Source organism: Colias croceus, chromosome Z (genome assembly GCF_905220415.1).
Source record: "Colias croceus chromosome Z, ilColCroc2.1".
NCBI classification, from domain to species: Eukaryota; Metazoa; Arthropoda; class Insecta; order Lepidoptera; family Pieridae; genus Colias; species Colias croceus.
Window position 1 is genome coordinate 6,381,626 of NC_059568.1, and position 18,067 is coordinate 6,399,692.

Genomic DNA, 18,067 nt, shown 5'->3' on the forward strand with positions numbered 1-18,067 from the left:
GTGGCATGATTTCTGTACTAACAGTATTAGTGGGTAACATAGTTATGGCTTTGCTTTTACGATGACACGCTAAGTTTCTCTCGCAAGTTCCATTTCGGTCATATTTATACATACATTTTCCGCAGTGGCAATATTATGTATGGCATGTTTTGAGAACTAGCGTAATAGGCGTAATTATTCATGTAGAAAAAATGTTCTATTATATCGATATGTACACTCAGTACATACAGAATATATTCAAATGTACCGAAAATAATATGAAATGCTCTTCTATTTGTATAAAACTTAAAAGTGCCATACTTTATTGAATACTAATCAATAACGTCTATTATTTGTTAAACTTACATAATATGTTATGTAATTAAAAGTAGATTATACAGAAATGCTGTCGTTTGCTATACGGTATCGGGTATATGTCGTCATCGAGCTGTAAAGTTTGTATAACTATGCGTTTACGAGCACAGGGCCATAACGATTGCTTTTAACTAAATCGACAATCGATATTGTACAGAACCGTTCAACTGTAACTTCACGAAATATTCAACAGATTGCTTATTAATCACTACCTACCAAAAGTATATTTTAATTATCTACCCGTCCTATATTACCTTGCAGTGATTGCACATTATGGGAACTATAAAGCCAAATATTACATAATATCCAGGGATAAAGTTTGCAATGCTCGGCGGGATTTGCAATGTTGCTTTAATATTTTATCTGCTAAGTAAATATTAAATTGTGAGCTCAAACGTACGCGAGAGTGTATATTTTTTGAAGTTTTCAATTAAAAACCAAAAACAAATAAGCGTTTGAACGCTGTTTATTTAAACTCGACGCTCGCATGGAATACTCAGAAATGTAGCCTGTAAAACGTTGTTAATGCGTTTAATATTAAAATGTGCTTTAGTATATTTGGTTAAAGTCCAAATTGTCATAGAGCTTATTAAGATGCGGTATGCTGATATCAATTACGAGAGCCGCTCCTTAACGCATCATTGATGACTCGAACGCTCCAGTACGCGTCAATAAGGCTTAATGACCGCCCATCTTAGTGGTGCACCGTTGCAAATGGCTCCGGCAATCGAATATCGTAACACACTTTACCGATTGTGCCGTTAACATCGAATCAAAAATCGATATACCTATTAATGTAATATCATATTAGGTTTACAAATTTGAATTCAAAATATAACTTAAAGCAATTTAAATTATTGCATTACATTTGTTTTTACATTATAGGAGGGGAGATTGGGTCCTTAATCTGTAATTGAATGTTGATGTATTATATGTCATGTCTGAGGAAATTCTAATGAGGGTTGAAGTAACGCTAAAATACAATTACATGGGGACGGGTTAGATGTAAGGTTTCTCCAGAAAGAATGTACACGGGCTGTAAGACAAAACCGAATGCCTCTGTACAGCGCTTATTTGTAAGATTTCATTTAAGTGTCTGGTAGATTATGCGCCAATTCTTAGAGCGGTATCGAATGTTTTCTGAAAATTATTTATTTATAGTCGCAATGAGTATTTTAAGTTAATTGCAAATCAGGTTGCAAGTTATCAAAATTTAGTTATTCGATTGATAGAGCGTTAGTTGCTATTCAGTTTGCATCGACGGCATCCGATACAATAGTCCTTATCCGTTACGCACGAAATTAAATTAAAATTAATGGTGCTTATCAGTTATGATCGATAATGATGAATGCTCGAACACCACTATATGCATTGTGATGTGATGTTCGTTTCACTGGACGAGCAAGCGCCGGCGTGACACATGATAAGTGAATGCACTAATAACGCGACTGAAACGACTATTATTAACTGCGACATGTCAGATTTTATCAATCGTTTGTGTGTTTCGATCATCTGTCTGTAGCTTTTCACACGGTAAATGTATCATGAAACTTGCTTGAAAGTAGAGTCGTGTCTCGCTGTGGGGTATGGGCGGTATGGCCCGTGTGGGCCAGATTCATTTCGGTTTAAGTGATTTGCTTTTCGGGCGAGGAAGTGGTCAGGCTTCTGTGTCCCAGGAGTCTGAACAGTAACTCTTCCTGATTGTAAGACGCTTTAAGGAAACTAAGTCAATCCATTTTAATTTCCTTCGTTACGATACGTAATTTGGTATAAGATTGAAGAATAATTGGATCGTTTAGGTAGTTTGAAAAATCGCTTAGCAAAACAAGTGCCACTTCTATATAATATTACGTGAAGTGAATGATAAGTTCATTACAAGTACTCTTATAATAATTAGTGAATCTTTTCTTTTTTAATGAAGCTAATTCTAAGCAAATAACAATGGGTGACATTATTGGGAATGTTCCCAACAACTAGATGAAGTACAACCGCGTATGTAAGTTATAATGAGCTGACCGCTAGACGACAGTACGTACTATTGTTGAACTTCAGAATTTCATTCGTCATAGTTTAATTAAAATGTTACATGGGATGGCTGGCTATTGATTAGTGGCTCTCATTGTTTTCACGACGACGCTTTGTTCTTACATCGCGGTCATTTGAATGAAGATGTCCTATCTCATTTAATTCTTTGTATAAGAACCTCGGTTCGTCTGTTTGGAGTACGATTACACACTGTTGATAGTATATTACTGACTATTAACTCTGTACACTGTACCCGCCGTTCTGTTTGGCAAAGTGAATTTTACCCGACTAAGGGATTTAATATGGCGTTAATGTAAATATCATTTTACGGTATTCGGCCGTTACCGTTAATTATGTTTTCGTATGGAACGAGTTATAGTGTGTGCTTAAATTTTAATTGTAATTATACTCTATGAATATGGTTAGTTTATGTTTGTGCTTTGGTGCTTGAAACTGTGTTCGTATAGAAGCTAAAGTAAATTATAAAGTTATATTTGGAAAAAGCTCTATTTATAGCCATATAATAGAATCTTGCCCTTTTATCATTATGTGAGTAAGCTTAATTCCTACGACATTTTATATATTCTCGTAAAAATAGTATGTATGACCGGCACAATAGTCTCGTTGCTCTATTGCTCTATAAAAAGACGAATTGGAATGCCTGTCAAAAACCGTTACTCCAATCTAATCAAAGTTTGATGAAACGGAATATCTATTGGCACAGAAAGTTCAATCCGTCTCTGGGTGTGTTCGTATTGCATTGATATTTAAACAGATCTCACCGCAATTAATTGCGGTTGCAACATATCATTTCCTATTAAAATGTAGTTCCTAGAAATTATTGTAGTTTAATGGATTTATAGAGCAGTATTTTTTTTTATTATTTAATATCGACCGTATAATAAGATAAAAATTATCTTTAGTTACTTGATGTCGCACATATAAAACAGTTAAAAGTTACAATGTTAGCTCTATACAAACATTTATTGAATAAAAAATAAACATACATAATTCTAAATTATTGTTATTATTTACTTGACCGATAAAATAGAAATCATTCGTAACCATCAGACACGATCGAGCGAGTGCCTAAATAATTTTCATTTTTTCTTAATACTATGAACAATAGAATTAGAGTTACCCAAAACACACCTGTATTCATTTAAGCTGATATAACCCTTCGAGTCAGGGCTTTACGATGACCGATTAGAGCACCGGCCGATAAGACTTAAGCCGGATTAACGCGTCCTCGTCGAGCTTACTTTTACTTCCAAAGTACATAAATGTTTCACGTACATCGACTAGCTTTACTACGCTGAAACATATTAACACACTGTGCGAGTATTTCATGTTTTTCTTCTGCTCACGCTCCTAGAAATAGACGAAACAGAGCAGCTTCGTTACAAGGGTATTAATTTCTATTACACGATGCACTACACTGAATACACTATTATATAGTAAATACTCGTAGAGGATATTAATTATTCCTAAATGATTTAATGCTGAACACGGCGAAACCGACGCAAATTAGTTAAGTTCTCATACGTGCACCCATAAAGCGGTTATAGCTACAGATGCACTATGCCACTAATACCCGGTATTTTCTCGCAAATGAACGTGAGGTGGAATTAATTCCTTGTCAAATTATACTAAATTTGACAGTCAAAGACCCGTTATAAATGTTATATGAGCACTGACAATCCGGACACCATTAGTTATTCAACGAGGTGAAGATGCTATATTAATCGATAAGACCTTTCGCTAACTGGACCCCAGTGGCCAACTTTATATTATTTATGTATCCAGGAATAATCGCTGAAATTGAAACGGCTTTATTATTAAACAAATTCTAAATCCATGCCCCTTGTTTTTCTCATCATGATTAATAATTCTTTATTATAGTGTTTTGGTTGTAGGTACATTACATAAACGACGCTTCCCTGTTAATATTTTACAAAATCTAGGCTTCAACTTGTGAAAAGGTAGGTAAGGCCACGAACATATTTAATAAATTTCGCGCACCGCATATGTCGGCTTTGCCCCGGTTAATTAATTAAGTTAATTCGCCGGAATTATACAATGCTCTATTACCTACGTATATTTCACATGGAATCTGGTTTTGTTTTGTCTCTACGTTGTTATTGGAGTAATGAAACGCATACTTTTAGCCACAATATTGTTTGGCTTATGAGGTTGAATGTGTATTTAATTGCATTGAAATTATAAATACAAATGAAATGATAAATGTGATTGTTTTAATTGGTGCGATTATCATTTCATTTATATTATTTTATACGATTACACCGCAATAGTAAAAAGCTCTCACGGAGGAACATGTTTAGTTAAAATCTATACATATAATAAATCTGTAGAAGGGTCAATTCTGTACATTGAAAATATTGAAAAAATAAATACCAGAGGGTGTTACTGGATTGATACCAAACCCAAGTATGTGATTAAATAAATTTTTGTCTGTCTGTCTGTCTGTCTTTCTGTCTGTCTGTCTGTCTTGTATCTGAAGGCATCACGTAAAAACTAACGGTTCAATTTCTATGAAACTTGGTATTATTATACCTTATCATCCTGGGCATAAAATAGGATACTTTTTATCCCGGAAAAATACGTAGAAAAAAAATCTTTATTTTTCCGCGCGGACGGAGTCGCGGGCGGAAGCTAGTTATACATATATTTAACAAAAACAATGTTCATTTATCCCATTTAGTAATTGTTTGTCTATCGTATAATCCCAAGTTTAATTAATTCAAGATCCAGTTTAGATATTGGTCGAAATGAATTGTCCAACTCGTTTCTTCGGTTTTGTGTTTTCTACCACAAAATATCAACTTCAATCAACGTCTTGATAACTCTTTCAGGAAAGCTCTTTAAACTGTGACTTCACGAATCGGCATTGTTACAGACTCAACCAGGAGATAAAGGGCGGCGCGTGGTGTCCCAAATCGCAGATCACCACCGAGTCCTCAGAATGGTTGGAGATCAACCTGCACTCGGTGCACGTGATCACGGCGACGAGCACTCAGGGCCGCTTCGGGAACTCGCAGGGGGTGGAGTACGCGGAGAGCTACGTGCTGGAGTACTGGCGGCCCAAGCTGGCCAAGTGGATGCGATATCGCTCCTCCGATGGGCATGAGGTGAGGACTGAGCAAGGAATACGTCATTGGAACGTGTTAAGTAGAGTTTGCGGGCTTTGAATCATTGTTAGATGTTGGTTAGGAAAAATTTATGAAGTTTCTTAGTAGTGCTGTAAGACTAAAAAAGGTCTTTATGAAGTAATATTAGGTCTTATAGTGATGTAAGATGTGCAATCATATTAAGATTGTTATCAGATAACTGTATTGAACATATTGTGTTTAAAAATATTTAATTTAATTTTTCGTCAATTGCAATTTTATCGACCTAACTTTTAAACTCGATAAATAAAATGAAATCGATGAAAATATGTAGAGGTGTGAAGAACGAAGTGTTTTTGTTTGTATTGTAAGTGTAAGTTAGTTTATAAAATGTTATACCTGTATGCAATGTATTTTGAGCTAATAAATCCATGCACATAAATTAATTTCTATTTATAGATAAGTACCGCATATAATACCAAGATAGTTATTCTACTGTTATAATGAAGAAAATGACAATTTATGTTTCGCTTGCACAAATTCGCTTCTAACTTTAAGCCCGTTATTGGGTGGGTACTTAATAGAGGATGTTCTAAACAAAGCTCCTGTCATGCTAGTTATGTTTTGCATATTGCATAGTTAACGTATTTCAATCACGATACACATTTTGTTTAATGTTAGTTCAGGGAAATTGTTCAGATTATAAGCTTGTTCCTTAAACTACGTGTAAGCCTGTACCATAACTTGTGGCAAGGTAACTGTAATAATATTCACTAGACGTGTTTCGATGTATCTATAAGATTACGCAGTTACTAAAAAACAAGCACGTTTTTCGGTAATGATGCTTCGTCAGGTGCATACCTCAGCGTTTTAGATCTATGATATGTTTTGTAGTGAAATGGTACTTAATTGAGTTATAAAGGGTTAATTACTGTTGGGATGTTGAAGACTTACCGCTCGGGTCAGTTCTGGTCGGGTTTTGATGAAACATGGATATAGCCTATGCCCTATAGTCAGAAGTAACGGAATGTTTGATTTTTTTAAGTTATACTTCTTTTGGCGCGATGGAGAAAAATGATGAGAGTGAATTTTTACGATGCGCGCGCACACCGACACCTAAATTTAACAGCATGAAGTTAGTTCTAATAGGTGGTATGAAAATTGATAACTATGTTCAAGTTGTATATTCTAGATTTTTTTCCATACGCCAAAGAAGTATAACTTCTAACGCGTGTACCTAAGTACACACACTTTTTTTATTAAGTACAAGGAGTTCCTTAGAATTAAGATTAGTACATCTACCGATTATACAGACATTAAGCATATTATCTCTTCACTTTTAAAATACCAATAAGTATAGATAGGTATAAAGAGTTGTAAATCGAGGTCGACTTTATTATAAAGAAATTCCTCAAAGAACTCAGATACAAAGTTGCTACCTTAAATCGATTTATTATTTATTATACTGTATCTAGTTATCCGAATTTGACTATCTCAGTATAAAATCTGCTCTGATATCTTTCATTTCAAAAGAACGAGCGTCTACTGTCGTCCACATTAAATAGGATATACAATTGAGTCCTTCGATTGCAGATATTACCCGGGAACACGAACACGTATCTGGAAAAGAAGAATCATCTAGAACCACCGATCTGGGCGTCCAAGATCCGCTTCATCCCGTACAGCTCCCACCGTCGCACAGTGTGCATGCGAGTCGAACTTTATGGATGCTATTGGAGTGGTAAGTCACGAATATTATGTACTAGCTTCCCGTCCAAGGTTTCGACGGATTTGTCTAAAACCTAATAATATTCTAAGCCTTCCTCTTTCTATAGAAAAAACCCCATCAAAATTTGTTGCGTAATTTTAAAGATCTAAGAATATCACAGAGGGCGAGAAAGTGAGTTTGTTTTATCCTATGTGCTGATATTTTACTTGTTGACACATACAACTTTTTCTCAAAGGAACATAATTTTTCGTTGATGCTGCGTTTGAGAATGTAGGGACAAAAGATATTAACTGGTCAGATCTGTATGAAATTTGGATAGCTTGTAAATTTATTCACCAAAATATAATATATAATATATCTTTTTAATAATATTTGTTGTGTATTTTTCGTATCTTGCATATTTTTGTAATACATTAATATAGCATATAGTTTTTCTTGTATTGCTGTGTACATATATAATAGGGTCAAGCATTAGAATATTCTTACTTTGTATTTATTATTAAGAAATGATGTATGCGCGATCTGTCGATGTACCTAAATAAATAAAAAAAAATAGCACTATGCCTACTAACGTAATATTTACACACATAGAAATGAAGTTAATATACACTAAGTAGGTAATGTTACGCCTCGACAAAGATAGAATCTAATTATCCGTATAATAATTCCTCTTAGGACAGAATAGATTAATACAATAACATATTTAGCAATCCAACGTGTGTTGAGGACACGTGAATCCCTCACATGTTATCGATGCGTCTATCCTTTTGTTTTAGAGCGAACACTGCATTTGATAATTCGAAACAGTATTCAACTAAACTGAAGTGAATTTCAAACATGGATTCGCCCTTAGCTACAACTCTGACATGGAGCATATATTTAGTTTTATTTTTATCCAACTATGATATAAGAAAAGTTATTGATATGTATGTTTTAGATAAGTGCGTGTGAATGATGAAAATGAAATATGTATAAAAATTAGAGACTCACCGCTCGAGTCAGTTTAGAATAAATTAAGGTCAATGAATATTATATAATTTTGCATAACAAATACGAGGTGAAAATGTAATACAGTAAATAGTTATATGTTAATTTCAGTTTGTCGTCGTTATTATGCGTTTTAAGCATACCTACCTACATAAAACTACCTGATAGATTGTGCGGGTTTTCTTTGTTGTATTTGTTCATATTGTGCCTTTATAGAGTGATGTAAGCATAACATTAAATGCGAATATAATATCTTATGTACATGTCAATTTATTGGCTCAATCATTTGTACATAATGATCGATAGGAGAAAATTCCAGAATACATATTGCATCAATTGATACAACTCGACAAATTAAATTACTAGATCGTTCACTTGACTTGATTTACCAAAGTCAGCTCCAATTAACCTTTGAAATGCTAGCTTACAAAGTAACTTAGTGCTCTACTTCAGTGCTTTTGTTGTTACAGTAATAGTCCGAGACTTTGAAATTAACTGATTATTGAATTCTCAAGCGCAGTTTTTCCGATTGAATTTCATCTACAGAAGTTCATTGTTCGCTATGAACGCGCTTTAGCGTCAATAACAATTAATTAAACAGTAGTAAATAAAAGTTGATTTTTAATAAAGAACAATTCACGTTCCGTGCGCTATGTCGCATTAAGAGCAGCGAAACTTATAATTAATTTAAAAGCGACTTTGTATACTTTTAATAAACTATAACAAAAAGTAATTGTTCGCATGGTAATGGCGGGGCAATACCCAGAAGTTAGTTATCGCAGTGCTTGCCAGCGAATGTCGCAAATTGTTCTACTTACTTAATAATAGCTGTGATATTTTTCAGTCGTTTTTATAAGTTGCTTTCCCTGAATCTTTTGCGATATTGATCACTAAATTTTCGTTCTGTGAAACGAAACCTATTTCGTTTCATTGCAATTGGACGCTTTGAATGTTTCAATTCTTGCGCTATAATATCCGGGAATTAATTGCATTTAGTTTATTCATTTCTTATTTAGATTTTATTCAATTTATTTGAAATTTTCAGGTAAATATAAATGTATATTGTACGGTTTTCTTAGTAGAGGGTTTATAAATAGCCATTCTTCATACTTCACATATACGTGTGAACCTTAAGATAACGCAATCAATGCTGGCTAAAACGCATCACACAATCACCATTAGTTATGTTTAGCTTAGCTTTAAAGTTGAATATAAATCAGCATAAGATTATTTATGTCTCTAATAAATAAGGATTGCAAATATCTATCGATGGATAATTTATAACATTGATGTAACGGCGATGTGTTCAATGATTATAAATCAAACGTTACTTGAACGATTATTCTAAAATGTCTTTAGGTTAGCTGATTATATTATTTATTTTCGTCCCATTGGTATCGGTGTTATATCTAAGAATAGTACAAGATTTACATTACATGTGTTTCTTTAAACATTTTATAAAAAAAAATCTGTATTTAATAAACAAATCCTTTAATTTAGGACAGATAGTATTAAAAAAAGATTCCGGCGAATCGATAACCTCCTCCTTTTTTTGAAGTCGATTAAAAATAGATAAGGAGAGTTTCAAACTAGTAGTAATGGCCATATTTTGTACCATTTGATTGAAATTCCTCACAATCCTTCGTTCTATCCCAGAAACGATACTGTTTCAATATTGGCTTTTCGAAATCGCCCATTACAAAGCTACTCGAAATTATCGTGCCTTGGATAATTCAGTCTAAGAAATCCCAGTCACCTGCATTAGATGGACTTTACCTGGAACAAGAATTTCCTCTGTACGAGTTCAATTCGCATCACTCTGCAGGTTACGTTACGAAAGATGTTTCATATCTAAATTGGGACACCTCTCGAAATGTTATATATTGGCATTCGAATGTTTCGTGTTTGCATGCTATATTTAGATTTGACGTTTTTCTAAATTCTTTGAACATCTTGCAAAATAATAATGATAGGTATAGGTTATAGGACAAATGGTTTTTATTTTATTGACGTCTTTAAAAAAACCAAGGATTTATACGTATTATGTATCCCATAATTATTAATGCTCTTGTTCTTATTGAAGTCATTTCAGTAGCATTTAGTCGCTGTATCAAATATTTTAATCAATATTATGCTTTTTTCAACAGTCGGCATCGTATCCTACTCAATGCCAAAAGGCGACAAGCGTAGCAACGGCGTGGAACTGACCGACACGATATATGACGGCCAGTGGGGGGAGGAGCTCAAGGGTGGTCTCGGCCAGCTGGTTGACGGCCAGTTTGGGGGCGACGAGATACGGGAAGCCGCTAAGAACTTGGCCTGGGTCGGATGGAGGAACGACTCGAGGCCTAACCCTCCAGTTATCACCTTTGAGTTCGATAAAGTGCGCGAGTTCAGCGCTGTGCACTTGTTCTGTAATAACAAGTTCATGAGGGATGTACAGGTTAGTCGAGTATTAATTATTTTCTTAATACATTATTAAATAATATGTTCCTAGCTAATAAAAATGTCTTGATTATTTGGTGATGTGTTGGATAATCGATTGTTATTATTGAATGCAAAGCGAATTGGTTATATTTTGCTCTGCAAATGAGATAATTATTAACATATTGTTATAATTTTTTGACTAATTTGTTATTCTAGTTATAAATAATGAAATCATAATTTCGTTTTGCAACCTATCTTTTAAATTCTAACTCTGAATATACAGGTATTCTCCGAGGCGATAATTTCGTTCTCGATCGGCGGCCGGCACTTCCAAGACGAGCCGATCCATTACACGCCGGTCAGCGACAATATATTCGAAAATTCTAGAAATGTCAGCATAAAGCTACATCACAGGATCGGCAAGTGGGTGCGGATTGAACTGCGCTTCTCGGCGCGATGGATTTTGATCAGCGAAGTCGTTTTTGACTCGGGTATGTTTAATGAATTAATAAAAAAGTAAAAAAAAACATATGCACTGTTGTAGGAAAAGAATAAAGATCTTATTTATTTAATCTTAATAGTTTTTCATATTATATAAACATGAGCATTTATTTAATGTATTTTTACAGATGTTGCGCAAGGCAACTACACACCGGAGAGTTCGAAACCGGTCCAAACGAAGGACAAAACGAAACTGATACCCACAAGCAATGTGCCCATATCCACCGCGCACCAAGACGACCCGCTATACATGGCGATAGTAGTCGGTGTCCTAACCGCTCTAGTGATACTCCTTATAGTCGCCGTATTCCTAATAGTTCATAGACACAGGCATAGAAAATGCTTCGCCTCGCCCTTAGCCAAAACGACCATAGCGCAAAAGAGGACGGTACCAGAGAGCTACAACACGTGCGGTACCTCAATGTTGCCAGACAACAAAATGTTAGACTGTGGTTTAGATGTTAAGTCCGACGAATATCAAGAGCCATATCAGGCTTTGAAGTGCGCGCCATATTTTAGTTATAGTACTGTACTGCTAGAGATGAAAGACTTTGTTAAGGATTCCAATACAGCTTTATCTGGTAAGTTTCGTATAACTTTTTATTATCTTATGATTTTAATGTTGTGTGAATTTTAATTTTAAAATAGTCAAACAATATCAATTTATATAAGCAAAATACTTCTCAGTGAATTGGAGTTATTTTTAATATCTTCTCTGGTTTGTAATGAAGCCTCTTAAAAAAAATGATTCAATCTTACTAAAAATAAAAATATTTTTAAGCCTTTTAAAATTTTATTTTTAATAAAAACATTATTTTTGTCTTTAACTGGTTCCTTTAGAGCAACTTGTATGACTATGACAACTAACAAACGACCCCAACCAAACAGACAGTTCGAACTACGACTACGCGGTGCCCGAGCTGAGTTCAGCGCCGCTGCTGACGAAGCGGCGTCTCGCTGACGAGCTCTCGGAGCGCGGCACTGTGCTGGTCGGCGAACGGGACCCGCCCAGTGACCGGGACACCCGCCGCTCGGCCAGCTCCAAGCGGAGTGCACGGGTGAGTGTGCACAAGTAACGTGGATACAAGTCGCGTCAAGTAAAAAGAACGCTCACGGTTAAGCTGCGCATTGGCGATTTATCCGGTCTATTTGGTGTTATGAGGTGGTATAATAATAACAAATAGGTAGTTGCGAAGCCACGATTCGCGAGCCTAGTTCAAAAATAAAATAATCGGCACATAGCTTACGTGCAAAACTCGATCCATGCGCAAATACACCTCATCACTTTCATCCAGCGTTCTTTTTACGTGACGCGTAGTATAGCAGTTACATACACGCACACGTACGCAGGCATTCGCACAAGTACACGCCCACGTACGCAGGCATTCGCATAAGTACATGCACACGTACGCAGGCATTCGCACAAGTACACGCACACGTTCGCAGGCATTCGCACACGTACACGCAAACATACACGCATACGTACGCATATATTCGCGCACGTACACGTACTCATACATCCGCACATGTACACGCACTCATACATCCGCACACGTACACGTACGCATACAGTACACATGCACGGGAGTGAGTTAACAGATGTTAACCACAAAATCACTCACAAGAGTGAGGCAATAGACACGGTATATGCACAGTATATGCTTAAACATGCTTATCGGTGAGCGAGGCGATCCCAGCGGTCGGTATACCCGCCGCTCAGCTAGCTCTAAGTGGAGCCAGTACATGGGGACACGTGTAACGTGGGTGTTTAATACGCACACGCACGCACACATACACGTTTGATACACGTAATATGGATATTCAATACACACACGTGCGCTTTGCGCACTACATGTTCTAGTAGCATCAGAATCGTTCCGTCTAGAATACTAATAAACTTTTTTTTTATTTGAATCAAAAGCCTTTAAAAATCACTTAAATATTTAGGTTTACAGGCAGAATTTTTAAAAATACTTACTAAAATAATTTGTTTCAGTCACCGAGTCAACAAGAAGTGCTATTAGATGCAAAGCGAAGACTCGAGACCACTAACGTGATCGAGTTCCCGCGACATAGACTGAGAATGATCTCCAAGCTTGCCGAAGGGGCATTTGGCACGGTATGTATATAAAAGATAAAAATTCTGAGGTTTTAATGTTTTAAAAATATAATTTTTTTTTACGTAAGTATCATTAAAAAAAATTGTCCAGACTCCAGATATAGATAGATTTAAAAACAAGAGAAAATAGATTTTCTGTTTTCAAACTAAATAATGCATGCAAAAATCAACCTTCCCGTGTGCTCTTAAAGTCCTTTTCCGTATATCGCTTACGATTAGAATAGGAAACTTCTTTAAAAACTGTTCCATTCTCATACGACACACGCAAAACTCTACCTTACGGCACACTAATAAAATCGACGCACGCAAAACTCGTCCTTTTTTTCAGTAAGGAAATCTTGCATAGATAACTACAGCCCCCGGGGCAGGAGCCGTGGGTTATGTCGGATTCTTACCGACTAAAACCCCATTGTACCGTCGAGCCGCTTTAATGAGGGGGGGGGGGGGTATTGGAATTCTTCCGCTACGCAAAACTCAATCTTACTCCATTCTAATAGAACACACATTCCAGGTGTACGTAGCGGAAGCGGACGGCGTGCCCGAGTACAACGGCACGATCACGTCAGAGAAGCGGCTCGTCGCCGTCAAGTTCCTCTGCCACGATGCCTCGCTCAAGGAGAGGTACATCATGTATGAAATATGTTTACATTTACAGCACCACACTACGGACAATCGATGCTATTGCGACTTAATAATGAATAATGTAGGAATATGTTGGTTAAAACTAGATGTTTGTAATCTGGGGGTTTATATAGTGCAAAATTGAATTGCACTACAGGTGACATTGAAAGTGGTACAACAGAAGGAATTCATTTTTTTTTACAGGAATTTCTGATCTTAAAAATTCTTGTTGTGGAGTAATAACTTGTCAATATTATGGCATAATATGCATTTGTTAGTCGCGATAGTTGGTTGTCTTAGTTCCTTGCACAGCCCCAAATCCTATAGATAAGTATATGCTAAATGTTTCTGTAATGAAACATTATGAATATAACTTTTTTTGGGAGATTACACACACAGATTAAAAAATGTTTTGAAAATAGTTGTAATATAAAATAATCTATACTAATATTATAAAGCTGAAAAGTTTGTTTGTTTGTTTGTTTGTTTGAACGCGCTAATCTCGGGAACTACTGGTCTGATTTGAAAAATTCTTTCGATGTTAGAAAGCACATTTATCGAGGAAGGCTATCGAGGACCTACAGGAGAGGAGCCGCGGGGGTGAAACCGCGCGGAGCAGCTTGTATAAGATATAATACAATAGTTGTTCATTAAAATAACTTAATAAAACATTTAATGAAAATATCAAACACTTTCAGACATTACACACGACGTCGTCTTGTTTCTAACGAGAACGGCGTTTCAACGATGGTAGAAAAAGTAACACAATATAATATGTTTAATAAATGTTCTAGAAATATTATTTGTACTTACCTAAATTGATTTAATGAATGTGCTAAATTTTAAATAGTTTTTAATTCATATTCGTCTTATTATAAAGTTCATATTGCAACAACCGTAAATAAACTTAAATAATCAGTCAAATAAACAATTTATAATATAGATAATTGTACTTTTAAAGCAATATTTTTCATAAATATACGTTTACAGGGAGGAATTCGAAAGGGACGTACGCATTTTGGCGGCGCTATCGTCACCGCACTTGGCCCGAGTGTTGGGCGCGTGTCGTTCGCCGCCTTTGGCTGTTGTGCTGGAGTATCTCGAATTAGGTAATGTTTTTTATCGGTAAATACGTGAAAATTTTATATTTTCGTTTTTTTTAAGCTATTGCATATCTTCTATCGAGAAATTCCGTAACGAAAAACCTCACGCTCCCCACTCCGACGGGCGGAGGTGTGGCTTGAAGGCATAGCATGCAATAGCTTTACCGCGGCAGTCCCAGAGAGCCACACGTCGTTTTTTTAGCTTTCAAACGCTTCATAAATTATAATCGCGTCGCGCAATCGAATTTTTTGCATTCTAAAAATTTATTTTTGTTAAAAATAGTGACAATTTTTTTTGACGATTAATAAAAAATTTATTCAGATTTAATCTATTATTGTCTATTATGGTTTTAGTAATTTAATATGGTAGTATTAAAAAAAATCGCTATGAAAGCGCATTGTTCTGAAATATTTGTTATAATTTTTATTTCAATCTATTGTATGAATAAGTCTCGACTATTGGCTAACACGTCGTTCTATTTCAGTTTCTATTTAGGTACACTTTGATCGAATTTCTTCTTTTCGACCATCATTACTTCCGGTAATCACCATACAAAAGATAATTTTATTCATATTTTTCATATCTTCAGGTGACTTATGTTCGTTCCTACGTACAACGGCACCGCCGTCTATGGCGACGCTACTCCACGTGGCGACGCAGATCGCGGCCGGCATGCAGTACTTGGAGTCACTTAATTTCGTTCATAGAGATCTGGCGGCCAGGTAGGTGGTTTTTTATTATTAAATTAATGAAGGTAGTTGGCTTTTGCGAATGCGTAAATATGTTTTATTTCGATGAAGTTTGGAAAAAGCTTAAAATTATTTCAGTATGTCTTGGTGTTATAATTTTTGTGACTATCCCAATTTGTTATCAAATAAACCCCATGTTACTCGCTAAAGTGATATATACTATACGAAATTTTTTTTGCCCTGTTAAAAAAATGCATACTTTAACATGATTTATAATATCCTCCCAGGAACTGCCTAGTGGATAGAGGATATTTTGTCCTATTAAAAAAATGCATACTTATAAAATTTATAAAACCCCTTCAGGAATTGCCTCGTCGGCAAAGGCTATCAGGTCAAAATAAGCGACTTCGGGACCGACAATGAGCTATACGCGTGCGACTACTACAAAGTGGATGGTAGGATACCACTACCACTCCGCTGGGCTGCGTGGGAGTCCGTACTGCGCGGGAAGTATACGACCAAGAGCGATGTATGGGCGTTCGCTGTGACCCTGCATGAGGTGTTCACGCTCTGCCGACGTAGGCCCTACGAGCATTTGACTGAGGCTGAGGTGAGTGATGAATGGGGGAAATGGAAAGGTTAATGACCTTTGTGTAAAATGGCAGGAAAAAATTTGCCAATAACCCTCATGTGACAAATCAGATAGGTACAATTTAGTTTGACATTTTGCATGTCAAATAACAAATAAAAAAAATGTCAAATTTCATTCAATAACCGTTACGTTAATTTTCAATACAATAGTTATTGCTCAGGTAATTAATTGGTTTGGATTGACTACTTTGAACGTGACAAGGTGAAAATCGGTTTCCAAACCTACGAAAGAATTAATCGATATGTAGCATACCAAACCTACGGACAAAAAATAATTTAAAAAAAAAAGTGCGCTTAATAAAATGTATTGTGTAGTTTTATTTCCCGGCTCCGGCCGGTCCGTGACTCATGCTTAACACTTTGAATCTTTTCCAGGTACTAGAGAACCTATCGCACCTGCAAGCGGACGACGATCTCTTCGAGTGCATAGAGCGCGCGGCCGGCATCCCGCGAGACATGTACGAGCTGATGCGTGAGTGCTGGCGCCGGGATGAACCAGACCGGCCAACATTTGCCGAGATACATCTGTTCTTGCAGAGAAAGTGTTTAAGCCTGGCCACGTGATATACGAGCTGGCTGGACGCGTACTCGCTCACTAGGATGTAACCGAGACGAAACTTCTAGAAATTCTGCTCCCCCCCCCCCCCCCCCCCTCCAATAAATAGTCGTACATGTAACAAGTCCCCCCGTAACAGCTAATTAGCTGAGTGCACCTGTTCCTGCGGCGCAAGTGCTCGAAAACGTCGAAACTTCTGGAAAAACTAGGTACTTTGGAAACTCCCCTCCCTCCAATAACACTCGTACATGTACAAGTCCCGCTTACTGATTCTTCTAGAACGTTTCCCCCGTGACTTACTCCATCTTGATTTGCTCGAATAATCCCAAATAATATATGTGACATAGAGGTTGGCTCGACGCGTAACCGCTGCTCACCAAGTTAATTTGCTCGATTACACACCCCTAAACATTTTTGCCTCGTCCCAGTATTACCACCTTAAACAACTCTATTCATTTGCCCAACCCCCCGCCCCTCCTTATCCCTTTCATCGAATATGCCAATAATACAGAAATGTTAATGCTTACGACGACAAAATGACTATAAACATGCGCATGTCGCAAATAATCTCTTATTAAAATAATTACAAACGATTTTAATGATAAAAACAGGATGTAATTAAAATGTCTGCTTTATATTTTGTATGACTGCGAAAGGAAGGGTTATGTTTTGACTTTTGAGTGATGTAATAACCTAATCGGTGTTTGTTGCACAGTTGCGAAATTAAAGAGAATCTAAGAGATAAATGGCCTAAACAGCTGAACATTATTCAGTTTGTATGATATTTAACACATTGTTAATATTTTCTACGATTGCTTACAACGGCTAGAACAGCATAGAGATTAGAACATCAAATTATATGGTTTGTAAAACACATGTGTGTTTTTTTCCATATTGTATCTAAATTAATTACTGAATGTTCGCAGCAAACATAAGGATTAAATAATGAATTAAAATTGTCATGAGGCTAAACTAGCAAGTATATTGTAGAATATATACTGTGGAAATATTTCGTAGTGTTGTTATGAAAGATGTGTACAAGAGTGAACGTTTCTGAACGAAATATGTTATGTCAATGTCAAAACAATGTATTGGTTTCCAAAAAAAAAAAAAAAATTAATTATGTTTAAGAGCTAGCACGCAAGAGCAACTTTTGTCTCCGCAACTATTTTGTCT

General features: G+C 36.2%; 1 protein-coding gene across 2 annotated transcripts in view; it reads left to right on the plus strand.

Annotated features, from left to right (window-relative positions):
• LOC123705224 (discoidin domain-containing receptor 2-like) overlaps positions 1-18,067 on the plus strand; it is a 39,290-nt gene extending 21,223 nt beyond the window's left edge. Inside the window, exons 4-15 of one of the 2 annotated variants that reach the window (XM_045653918.1) lie at positions 5,297-5,528; positions 7,101-7,248; positions 10,371-10,666; positions 10,934-11,141; positions 11,280-11,732; positions 12,040-12,209; positions 13,148-13,270; positions 13,782-13,900; positions 14,882-15,000; positions 15,585-15,717; positions 16,048-16,294; positions 16,711-18,067. In XM_045653918.1, coding sequence (XP_045509874.1) covers positions 5,297-5,528; positions 7,101-7,248; positions 10,371-10,666; positions 10,934-11,141; positions 11,280-11,732; positions 12,040-12,209; positions 13,148-13,270; positions 13,782-13,900; positions 14,882-15,000; positions 15,585-15,717; positions 16,048-16,294; positions 16,711-16,899 — 2,437 coding nt within the window. In that variant the 3' untranslated portion in view covers positions 16,900-18,067. The remainder of the gene's footprint in view (positions 1-5,296; positions 5,529-7,100; positions 7,249-10,370; positions 10,667-10,933; positions 11,142-11,279; positions 11,733-12,039; positions 12,210-13,147; positions 13,271-13,781; positions 13,901-14,881; positions 15,001-15,584; positions 15,718-16,047; positions 16,295-16,710) is intronic. The other variant, XM_045653919.1, reaches the window with a different exon arrangement.